Source organism: Leptonychotes weddellii, chromosome 10 (genome assembly GCF_054177405.1).
Source record: "Leptonychotes weddellii isolate Sample4059 chromosome 10, ASM5417740v2, whole genome shotgun sequence".
NCBI lineage: Eukaryota > Metazoa > Chordata > Mammalia > Carnivora > Phocidae > Leptonychotes > Leptonychotes weddellii.
In genome coordinates, this window is record NC_138378.1 from 27,860,155 (window position 1) to 27,872,469 (window position 12,315).

A 12,315-nucleotide genomic window follows, 5' to 3' on the forward strand; every position below is an offset into this window, starting at 1 on the left:
TTCAGAATGGCTGTGAGGAATGAAGCTGGAAGGGTAAGTAAGACCTTGATATCAAAGTGGCTGGTACACCATTTAAAAAAGTGTAGACCTATCCTGTAGTTGTCTATCCTTTAGATTACCAGTGGAAAATTGCCTCCATTTAGACCACGGTGCTCCAGAAGGAGTCCAGGACAGAGAGTGACATGATCAGATTTTCTTTCTGGAAAGGTCCTTCTTGGTGCAGTATAAACAGTAGAGGGGAAGTAGGAGTGGACTCGAGACTGGAGGTGAGGCGGCCAGTTGGGCTGCTGCAGGTTCCCAGTGCAGAGATGGTGTTGGCTTGAATTAAGGGAGTTCCAAAGGTGACAGGAAGGAGTAGATGGAGTGGAAAGGTTTTTTGGAGCTATTAACAGACTGGGTGATAGATAGTTCTAGGGGCCGAGGGAGGAGCCACCAAGGATGATGGTCACAGTTCTCACCTTAGAATTCAGGGGAAAGGATATAATTTGGTTTTGGACACATGGAGGAATTTAGTTGTCTGTGGGAGACAAGGGGAGACATCTAGTACATTTGGATGAATGGCAGAGGGAATGAGATTACTTGGGGAGAGTGGGTAGTAAAGAGCAAGAGCCTCAGAAGAAACCCTTCGGAACCCCCAAATTAAGAGGCAGGAAGAGGAAGCTGCCAAGGAGAAGGCTGGCTAAAGAAGGCCCGGCTAGAGAGGCCCCTGGGAAGGATGTGCTGCGTGGAAGCAAAGGAAGGGTGTGTCTTCTGCATTGCCTGAGTGAAGGCGAGGCGGGGGACAAGAGTGCTGTGGGTTTAGTGATTAGGTCTGTGGTGAGGGGAGAGTGCTGCCGCAGAGTGGCTGGGCAGGCAGGTGGCTTGCTGTGGCTGGGGAATGATGCAGTCAGACAGGGGGTGGATTGTCCATAGCTCTTGCCAAAGATTCACCTGTGAAGTAGGGAAGAAAGTGCGTTGGGTGGATGAGCTGTCAAAAGCTTTTTATTGTTGAGCCTGCTTACCTGATTGTAAGTAAGGGCCTGTGATGAGGGGGAGGGGAGGAGCCAAGAGGGAGGGAGAAAGATCAGTGGTGTGAGGTCTTAGAGGAGGTGATAGCAAAGGGCATGGTGTGCACTTGGGCATGTGTATCCCAGTGCAGCTGTCCCGGGAACGATTGTCCTTCCGAGGGAGCCCTGTCTGGGCCTGTGGCCATCAGTGGTATGCAAAGGCCCCTGTAATGGTGTTGTCTGGAGGTGAAATGGTTCATAGCCAGAGTCGGGTTTTTAAAAGCTGAGTCCCCCTCGCTTGCATCTTTTCATGTCCTTTCTCTGGAACCCTTTGGTGTGGAGTGCATTCACCTGTGGAAGTACTTTTGGTGAAGCAATCCATCTGGAGTAGCTGAATGCATTTTCTATAGGTCATACTGAGGCTTATATGAGGCTTTGGAGGACAGGGTATGGCTGTATTGGGGGATGATTGTGAACTTTCAGAGTAGGACTTCTCTTTCTTATTTGATCTTTTGTTTAAACAAGTGAACTTGTCAAATGGGATTAACATTAGAAAAAGCTAGAAATATTTGCTATTGCTAACACTACACACACACACCCCCACCCACACACACACCCCTACACACACACCCCTTACTTGACTTTCTTAGTAAGAGGGACACATAGGTCTCTGATACTCTTATTGAGGTTAAACCTGTTTCTGGCAATTTCTCTCCTGGGGATGTGTCTGTAAGTGGGGGAGTGGATTGTCCTGGCAGCGGCCACAGGGTTTAAGAAGATGGCAAGCCCAACATTTAGCAGAAAGGTTAGGCTCAGCCTGATGACTTTCTTCCAGGATAAGGTTTGCGATTTGCATCTAAAGCAGCGCAAAACATAGTTTGTGTGAATTCCATAATTCACCGAGTAAATGAAACTTATGAATTTCAATGCATTGCCAGTGGAAAGGTCAGAGTTGTTGGAAGCAGAACCAGCCAGTGCCCTGAGCACTACCTTTTAATGAAATTTCCCTGACAATGAAAAAGAGAAGAGCCTAGTGGATGCTACCACTTACTTTCTTTCTTTCCCTAGTTTTTTGCCCCTCATGGGCAAACATGAACAGAATATTAATATGTTTTCCTTAGCAAGGTACAAAACTGAGTTGGCATCTGGTAAAGAAATGGGGTGTGGAGTAGGGTGAGTACCCTCTGCCCGGAGTCTGGTGGATACAATGTCAAGGGCTCCTGGGTAGCCTGGCCACAGCCACACTTACGCTCTGACCATCAGCCACTTGTGGGTGTCACTGTAGAGTCTTGAGAAACAAGGTCAGAGGGTGTATCCCGACACCAACTTAGGACCAAAAGGGAGCCTCGTAAGCTTTTGTAAGCCAAAGGCAGTCCTTCGGGAAACATGGAATTAGGAAGGAGTGGGAAGAGGTAGGATTTTCTACCCAGAGAATAACAGTGAAAATGAGCTCTGTGAGTGCAGGTCCCTCCCCAGGCCAGGAAAAGCCAGGCCTCAACCACAGGGAGCTTCCCTTTCCACCCCGCTGCTCCCCCGGCCCTCCCTCACTGCCTTCTCTTGCTTCCATTGAAGGAAAGCTTCCGTGCTGTGCTGTTTTAAGCCTCATGTCAGGGCTAGGGTTGGCTTCTGGGCAGTTGTGGGCATAGAGGGGCCCTGGAAGGCTAGTAGGGGAAGCCTTTCCGAGCAACAGTTTCTCCAAAAATGTCAACAGGTCTTCGTTGAGCCCTTGGTACCCAGGACATTCCCTCTGTCCGTCATCAGTCAGACTTTCTGCTTTCCCTTCGGGGTCTAAGTGAACCAGGAGGGCCTAGGAGGGAGCTTTTTTCTTTCCTTTTGAAATTTCTTTTGTTTCCTGTTTACTCCAGCATCAAGCCCCTTGGGGAATGGCTAAGGGACTGTAGAGGATGGCTGTTGACTGAGATAGAATCTCAGAGATAGGCTATGCTCCACTTAACCTCTGATCTGGGCCTTTGGGTTGAAAGGGGAGGGACTGCCTGGGAGCTGGGCTGAGACAGTTTAAAGCAGCAAAGCAGCTTCTCCCTGCTGCCCTCCCAGCAGGGAGGGAGGGGGCCGGAATGGGACTGGACTAGTCTGGTCCTGCTGTGAGGGCCACTGGGGAGGCAGGGGCCTGGGTCCCGGCGTGCGAGCTGGAAATCATGGTGGGTTCTGTCACTCAGTGCAGTCTGGATGCTTTGGTCTGTGGTAGGTCAAGTAGAATTCTCATTAACTCATTAGATCAACAAGTCTTTGGGTGCCTGCTATGTTCCAGGCACTGCTTAGCCCAGTGGGAAACAAGGAGCCTGTGACCACTGAGACACCGCCGAGTCCGACGTGTGTGTGCTGAGCCATGTGCCCCAGCTTGCACGGACTTACTGAGTTATACACGTGTACTGGTAGGCCCAGTATAAAGCATGAGCAGGAAAGAAAATACAAAGGAGATAAATAGAAGTTAGTTGTAATATTTCTTCCCGCACTTCCGCAGATTGTGTCGCACACATCCCACTTCAGAGAGCACTAGTCCGTGCTGCTGCCTTTGTGTGTCAGACCTCCCCATTCCACAGTCGCTTTGGGGAGTGGATCGTTTTTGAGTTGGGGGGCTGCCTATTGGATGAATGGAAGGCATGAAAGAGGAAGCAGGCAGGCCGATGCCGAGCTCACTTAACTGGTGAGCACACGGGCCCCAATAGGTCCTGATAGCCGCCGTTCTTCCCACTCCGCCCTCCCTGGGAAGGGTGCCCCGGTTGCCTGGAGAGGGGGCGGTTAAGGTTCCTGTGCTGCTGTCCTGTGTGCCGTCGTCAGGATACTGAGGGGTGGGGGTGGCAGTGTTGCTCTTCAGCCCCTTTATAGTTTTCACAGACTTTCATCGGTGTGGCATTTGATCATTCTAGCAGCCGTCCAAGATAAGGGATCCTTTCTCCACTGGGAACACCAGAGATCGGAGGCCTCCGGGGAGTGTAGTGAGTATCAGAGCTGGGCCCTGGGCTCTGCTCTCCCTGACTGGCCGCTGCCTCCTCCTGCAGAAGCTCATCCTCTGCGTCTGGCAAACTTGCCATCCCCTGGAGGAGCAAACCAGTGTACCTCTCAGCACCTCCGACTCTTGGTCCGGCATGTGCCACTTTTCTTCTGGGCAAGAACTTGGGCTCCAGGCCCCTGGCCCCTCGGCATCCCTGCCCATGATGGAAGCTGCCGCTTGCACTTGGCTGCTTTTACTCAGGCATAGGCAGCCGAAGAGGAAGTCCTAGCAGTCCAAGTGAAAGGCCTTTTCCTATGGGGTGGGAAGGAGTCCGAACACCATAAGCCTCCAAGTTCTCTTCACTTTCTATTCCCTTGGCCTGTTCTCTTGTGAAATCTACACCCAGGGGTTGGGGAGCGGGGCACTGGGGGTCAGGAGCCCAGAGAGCCGGCTGTTGTGCCTGTTCCCTGTCCACGTTTTCTGGGCTGTGCCCTTGCCCCTTGCACAAGGATTTGCCCTTCCTCCGTGTTGGGTCCCATTGCAGCTTGTGAGGGAGTGGTTGTCCGGGTAGGTGCTGGTCTCCTGCTCGGGGGGGTGCGTCCAGGTAAGGGCTTGGGGGATGCTTATTCAGTGACCTGCATCAGGCCCAGGACCCTGGGGTTACTTGCTTAAGAGGCAGTTAAAACCTAGAAAGTTACTCTCTGTCAGGCTTGTTCCTTTAGGGTATTTACTTCATTTCTTAGTTGTTCATCTCAAGCTCCTTGATATCTTGGTAATAGTTAGAGGGTTTTTTTTGTTTTGTTTTGTTTTAAGATTTGAGACAGAGAGAGAAAGAGGCAGAGGGAGAGAAGCTGACTCCCCATTGAGTGTGGAGCCCGATGCAGGGCTCGATCCCAGGACCTCGAGATCATGACCTGAGCCGAAATCAAGAGTCGGCCACTTATCTGACTGTGCCACCCAAGCAGCCCTTATAGCATCTAGAACTATAGATAGTTCTCTGTCTCTTGTACTACTTTCTGCGTCAGGATACCTCTCTTCCCTTCACCCCTTCTAGCAAGGAAGGACAGGAGTTGGATAGGGTGATACTGCAGGACACAGTGCTGGGCTAATGCTCATAAAAGGATGTGGAAGGGCCAGAGAGGCTCAGCACCGAGCTGGAGCTCCCTGCTCCTCCCCTGCAGGCGCTCCGCCTGGGCTCCTTCCTGCCCTTCCTCGCCTGGGGAAACCAGCAGCCTTTGTGAGTCTCCTTGACAACAGGATGGATAAGTTAAAAATAACCTTGTGCTGGGGCATGTGTGTGTGCGTGTGCATGTGCTTGTGGCTGGATACGTGCCCTCTCCCCTGCTGGGCTCCAGCTCAGTCCGTGTGGCTTCCTGATGCTCCTGGTGAGCATCTGTGCGAGGCCTTGGTGGGGCCCAGGTGCTCACATGCTGAAGCTCCTCGGCTTAGGCGTCAGATCTAGATAATCCTGCAGCATTGTTACTTCATAGCGCTGATGGTTGCCACTGGGGTATGGGTGTTAATGTCACCATCAAGAGTGGAAAGCTTTTCTGAATGCCTCAGTCTTCATTCACTCTAACTGGAGAGGGATAATCCCAGAGGCATTGCTGTGTTTCAGAACCTCTCGGGTGCTGGAATAGGTCAGAGCCCTGGATGGGAGTTTGGCTGTATCTCTTTAGGGAAGGAGGACTCTTTCTGGGCCCGTTTGATATGGTGAGGGCACTGCACTACAGAGGCACTTGCGTGGCTTGTCCAGAGCCCCCTGGCTGAGCTGTGGCAGCCGAAGGAACGGTGACCCTGTCGTCAGAAGCTAAGGCTCTTGCCTCTCATCCTACTGATGAGGTCATCTGGATAGGTCCTTCACCAAAGCCCCTTATTAGCAATCTTACACTAGTTAAAGCCCTCTGTTTTGTGGTGTTATCACAGTTGTAAGTTAGTATAGAAAGAGCTATTATTTCCCTGAGGTCAGGGGCTGGGTAGCTCTTTACCACACCTAGAATTAATTCCTGGCTTCCTCTCTCCATCATTTTTCCATCCATTAGTAAGTATTTTGCTCTCTACCAGGCATGGGGAGGTCATGAGAAAAAGGTGGTCCTTGTCTTTCGGGAACAAGAGACAGTTACAAAAATCTTCCCGTCAGTCTGCACTGTGGCCAGTGCCCAGAGGGAGAAGGTTAGGAGAAGGAATGACTGGGAGAGGGGTGGGGTTAGAGGAGGCTGGGAGAACATATTAGCGACACAGTGTACTTAAGGCTGGAATGTATGAGACGCTCCTACAAATCCAAAGGAAGGCAGAAAACTCAGTAGAAAAATGGTCAATGACTTTGATAGACACTTTACAAAAGAAGATATCCAAACAACCAATAAACATGAAATGGTGCTGGATTTCATGTACTTCTTAGAGAAATTCAAATTACTCAACTTAAAAAAAAAGTGACCGTTTTTTGTGTTCGCACACATATATAACGAAATCTTTGAAGATGTGCTGAAACATCCCTTTGCCATTTCTAGTTTACTTCATTCTGAATTTCTTACCGAAAAGTAAGATGGGGTCCCCAGCCTGAGCTCCTCACTCCTGTGTTCGCGGCTGCAGCCCCGCACTCCCACACTCCGGGTCCGCCCTCTCTGTGTGCACTGGGCAGCGGGGGGACCCGGGAGCCTGGGTGCCCTGCGGTTCCCTGCGGCTCCCTGCGGGCTAAGGTGCCGCTCACTGAGGCACAGGGGTCTGGACTACACCCAGATGAACGCGCTGCAGCAGCTTCTTGTGCCACCAGTTCAGGCATTGAGAGAATGACAGGAACAAAGACATCCTGAATTCCCTCAAGCACATCTAACCCAGCGTTGGGTTCGAGCCCACCTCCGTCCTTTTTGAGAAGTGCGAGGTGAAGGGCGCGCAGGTGCAACTCCTCTTCACCTTCCTGTTCTGCCTGCCCCCAGTGACTGTGCCACTGCGCTCAGGACCAACCCCAAATTCATCACCTGGTCTCCAGTTTGCTGCAACGACGTCACCTGGAACATCATGGTGGGCCCAGACGGCGTGCCTGTGCGCAGTCCAGGCCCCGCGTTCCAGCCATCGACATCCAGCCTGACTTCAAAGCCCTGCTGTGCTAGGGTACCCCAGGGGCCCAGCTGTGCTAGGGTGCCCCTCCTGTCTGCTGCCTGGCAGTCACAGCGCTGCCCTCTGGGGATTTCATCCATGACAATGTTTCCTCGAAATCTGCGTGGAGGAACGCCTGAGGTCCAGGAAAATCCCCTGAGATGGGAGCTTCTTGTCCATCCCAGCCGCACCCCTTCTCCAAACCAAGGCTCCTCACTAGTAAAGTGTCGGGTGTCAGAAAAACAGTGGATTCCAAGATGCTTAAGTAAAAGGATAGTGGGATGAACACAGAGAAGTCAGAAGACCTGGGTTAATAGGAGATTTGGGGCCCACCATTGAACTTCGCAGAGCCTCTGTCTCTTCATTTGTAAATAAGGATCTTCCTGTCTCCTTTCCCTTCCTTCCAGAGCTTCTCTGAGGTTCACAACAGGTATGGGAAACATTCTTACAGCTGTTGAGAGCTCTGCAAATACAAAGCAGTATTGTTTGACTCTAATTCGAAGTGATTTGATTTCTCTTCCATCTCTCCCCAACAGCAGTGGTTCTAAATTCCTGTAAGAGATAAATGCCCTGAGTAGTAAGGTCCCAGGATTTAGAGCAGCCTGCCCTTGGTACTTTGGATAGAGAGCCTATTGCTGGCATGACTCTGGTCCCCTCGCAGGGGCTGGCAAGCAGGGTGAGTTTCTAACATGGCCGGAGGCTGGATGGCCACTCTGTGGGTGACATCGCAGGGTCCGATGGTGCCCAGGGCTGCGTGGCAGGGAAAGGACAGCGGCACCCCAGTCCTGGTGAAGCCTTGACTCTAATAAGCAGTACTGTGTAGCTTCCACACTGCCTGGGGCTGGCCTCCTCATGGTGTGCTCTTGTGGAGTCTGGAAGTAACACTGTGGACTTTGGGGAGTCCTGTGGGGGACAACAGCCTGCACACCCAGCTTTTCTCTGAGAACCTGGCCAAAGTCACAGGCCACTCTGGGGGCACTGAGAGTCCAAACATGTTGTGGCAGAGCAGGGACTTTGCTGCATGATTTAGGTGTTGGTGGAGAGGGGTTTTTAGAGGTGGATGCATCTTTCTGGTGCCAGCAGCCAGACCCTTCTAGGCACTAAGCCTGGCAGCAAGGGCAGGGTCAGGAATGAGGTCCTGATGAATTTCAGGCCTGCCTCCCCTTTTGCTTTGGATACAAAAGAGCCCCTTTCTCCCTCCTCTGGACTGTCCCCTCCCCTGCCCCCGGTAAGGCAAGGGGGATTGAGCAGATTGTGGCTGTTCCTCATTCCCCCATGGTACAGATGCATGCCTCGCTTCCAGCAGAGAGTTGGCCACCTCGGCACATGTCAGAACAGTGTCGGGATCGCTGTGAGTCCCATCTGTTCTGTCACCTGACTGTGCCAGGTCCTCAAAACTTGTTGGGGGGTCTTTTCCCACAGATTTCCTATGACAGGCATGTACTTCTCAGTATCCTACTAGGCATTTTTGACCTTTTCCTCATCGGTTTTTTTTGCCGTGTAGGAATTGGAGTCAGAAGCAAAGGTAGATGGAGAGACTGCATCGGACAGTGAGAGCCGAGCGGAAGCTGCTCCTTTATCAACCTCTGCAGATGATACCCCAGAGGTCCTCAACAGGGCCCTTTCCAACTTGTCTTCAAGGTAACCTGGCTCCATGATGCAGATGCTTGCGAGGGCCTTGCTCCAGGTCCGAGGGCCGTGGAAGACCCAGAGCCCTCAGACAGCCTGCGGTCTTGTGACGTGAGCCCACTGCTATCACAGTGTGCAGGGTGGGCCTGCCTAGCGGCAGTGGCCAGTCTCACTGCTTCTGCTCAGGCCTCCACTGAATGTAATCTAGTACTTACTGGCAACTATGAGCAGAGCCTAGAAGGATCTGGCCCTTGGAGGGTGCTGTCGGCGGGGCTGAGAGGTATAGTAGTCCGTGGAGGAAGAAAGTGTAGACAAAGGGGTGGTGGTGGGCAAGGTTGCTGACGCCACATGTGAAGGGGTTTGTGACTAATAGACGGGCTGCTTTTCACAGAGGAGCCCAAGTTTCTAGGTCAAAGTTTTCCCTCTCCCACACACATCCATTCCACATTCCTTAAATTCTCCCAGAAGAATTGAGAAATCCCAACTCGGGTGAATCCAGGGTTAAAATATTAGTCCCTTGAGACTTTGGTCCTCCAACACTGGCTATGTGAGCAGATTAAAAATGCAAACGTTAAGACCCGAAAACGTTACCTGAAGGTGTTCCTATGTGTGTCTCGCACACATGTGTCTCTTTGAAAGGTGGTATTGTGCAGTGGTCAAGGGCATGGGGTCTGGAGCCAGACTCCCAGGCTTCAAATCTCAGTTTGACCACGTCACACCTGTATGATTTGTGCATCCATTTCCTCATCTGTAAACGTTAGTAGTGTTGAGGCTTAAATGCATTAATATATGCCGAGTCCTTATAAAAGTGCCCGATGCATCTTTGTGATTGTTATTATCGTTGGTTAATGTTGTTCTCACCATAAAGATGCAGGGGCAGAGTGATGTAGGATTCTGCTGCCGGAAAAATGTGCTTTGTTTTTTCTTTGGATAGAGAGCCATAGAAGCCATCCAAGTAGATACAGAAGTAGGGTACCACATTTCCCTCAGGACTTTTGCCTGATCCCTTTGTTAAGATACAAGCTGGGTGTATTTTTCTGTAGGCCTTGGAGCACCTGCTGAGTTTGGTGTGGGTGAGGTGATGGCTCTGTTTGCCCTACTTCTGCCTGCATCTGGCTAGTACCTCCGCCAAGGTGAAGGAGGTGCTCCTGGAAGGGATTGACCTCTCCTCCCAGAAAGAGCCATCCCCTTGGGTTTGTGCTTTGCTTCTTTCCGGGCTCCTAACGTATTTTCTCCTTCCCCTCTTCTCTTAGATGGAAGAACTGGTGGGTGAGAGGCATCCTGACTTTGGCCATGATTGCATTTTTCTTCATCATCATTTACCTGGGACCAATGGTTTTAATGATCATTGTAAGTGCCATTTGCATGCTGTTTTGGTTTTGCCTTCAGTTTTTCCCACAGGATCCATCGTCTTAAGTGTAAGGTGTTGGGTTGGTTCTGGGAATCAGTGGGAGTCCGGGCTCCTCAGACCACATCTGCCTTAAGAGTATCTGTGACTTCTCCCCTTCTAGGAGCCAACTGGAGGGGTGTTGGCACCAGCCAGTTGTGTGTGGTTAAAGATATCTCTTCGTTTTAAAAGTGGATATTATAATTTCAGCTGTTTGATTAGCCTGTGACCCCGGCTATGACTCTCTGTGACTCTCTTGTTTTGTTTCTTGTTTCCCTGGGGCCTCACTGTGGGGCTTAGGACTTTGATTTAAAAAATCCCAGTCCGCAGCACTGCTCTCTTAGGCTTCCTGCTGTCATGGACAGGGTCAGATGACTAGCGGCTGACTGCTGAGCAAAGCAGTTGGGGCTTTTCAGGTATTTCTATTCAAAGTCAAAAGGGGAAGAGATAATGATTGAGTCCAGGGAGGTACAACAATAAAAAGTTAATTGAAGCTTCAGGGGTGCATATTTCTCAGATCTACTCGTTGTGACATAAAGGACTGCACTGCCAAAGGGGTGCAGAGTGAGTGAGAAAGGAGGAGGAGAGCAGAGTCAGTGTAGGACTGACATTCTTAAATGTGATAGTTTTTCTTCAAGGCCCATGACCCGTGTGCGGGTTTCTGTTTCCAAAGATGGTAAGAACTGGGGAATTAGCAAGTATTCTGATTCTTTTGTGTCTTGCAGGTGATGTGTGTTCAGATTAAGTGTTTCCATGAGATTATCACTATTGGCTACAACGTCTACCACTCCTATGACCTGCCCTGGTTCAGAACCCTCAGCTGGTAAGCCCTCTAGCCCCACAGGGGCCCTTAGCAGATTTGGATGACAAGCGTTTTGTGGTAGATATTTACAGTCATGGTGGATAGGTGGGGAGTGATGGCCACTGACTCACATAGCACCTTTAAGACCCAAGTATTTTATGTGGCTGGCCTGTGAGGGGTGTTTAGTAGTTGCCTGGGGTCTCAAATCTCCCACACTGAGTGCATGTGTGAGCACGTTTGCCTTGGTATTTGGATTCATCAGACTTTGCACAGTGGCCCCCACTTCTAGACCAGCATATTTTTTATGCTCTATCCCAGCATCCCGTGAGAGTCATCTGTAGGTTGTCAGTGCTGGTGTTGCTATCTCTAGAACTTGGTTTCCTCGTCCATGAGACAGGTGGTTGAGACCGAGTCAGTTGGCTTTGGAGCCCTCATTCCTCGGATGGAGGTGCCTTAGGGGCCAGAGTGGACAGGAGTGAGCCTGAATGCAGAGGATCTGGGCTCCTCAGAGAAGCTCTGTTCCCTCTCTCCTAGAAAAGGGCTCAGCTGCCTTCAAGCAGAAACAAAATCAAAACCTGTAACCCAGGTGATGTCTGAGATCCTTTTTTCTGATCTGACACTCTGCTTTATTGGCTGCAATGTCCTCAGGGGACACGCGAGCAGAGCTCTGCGTGGTGCTAAGAGGACTTGGGGTAGATATGGACCCTTCTCACCTTCTGTGCTGGGATGCAGGGATTGGTTCCATGCCTTAGCAGCCTGAGAGGAGTGTTTCAGGCCCCAGCAACTTGATCATGGCCAAGGGAGCTGACATGCTCAGACTTGGGCTGGACACATCTTTCCCAGAGTTGCTTCCCCACCAGCCAGCCATTCACACTGCCCCGTGGTCTCCACATGGGCCTGTGCTTGCCACCTGGGTTAAAGTATAGGTATCTCTTGTGGCTGTTCTGTAGCTGGCAAGCGGTATTTTAAATTTTGTTAATACACTCAGGATGTCTGACCTTCGATTGTGGTCACTGACCAAAGGGAGTGTTTTTCATGTAACAGAAAACAAATCCAATATGAGAGTTCTTGAACCTCCACAACTGAAAAAAAAAAAAAAGAGAGAAAGAAAGAAAATGGAAGAGAGAAGCTCTCCATTCTCTTTCCTACCTCAGGATCCAGTTGAGTATGTGGAGTAGGCCTGCTTGCTCCCGCACTCCGAAGCACCACTGAGGCTGCAAAGGTATATGAGCCATGGCTTCTCCCTTCCCAGAGCTCGGGGGAGGAGGCAGGTTATAAACAAATGAAGAATTAATGCTGGTGAGAGGTTTATTTGTCAGAGACAGGCTTCGGGGAGGGAGATACTCTGAGACAGAGCATAATTAATTGCTTAGTGAAATGACCAAACACTGCATATTATAGAAATAAACATGGGGGGAGGCAGGTACCATGTTAGGTTGTGCAAGGTTTTATGAAGACAATG

The 12,315-nt window shown here is 50.7% G+C and overlaps 1 protein-coding gene across 1 annotated transcript in view; it reads left to right on the forward strand.

Moving 5' to 3' along the window:
• The first annotated feature begins 947 nt into the window (after positions 1 to 947).
• The window catches only part of CDS2 (CDP-diacylglycerol synthase 2), a 29,695-nt gene continuing 18,327 nt past the window's right edge, over positions 948 to 12,315 (forward strand). Inside the window, exons 1-4 of the mRNA XM_081833198.1 lie at positions 948 to 1,007; positions 8,540 to 8,676; positions 9,918 to 10,014; positions 10,777 to 10,874. Coding sequence (XP_081689324.1) covers positions 963 to 1,007; positions 8,540 to 8,676; positions 9,918 to 10,014; positions 10,777 to 10,874 — 377 coding nt within the window. The 5' untranslated portion in view covers positions 948 to 962. The remainder of the gene's footprint in view (positions 1,008 to 8,539; positions 8,677 to 9,917; positions 10,015 to 10,776; positions 10,875 to 12,315) is intronic.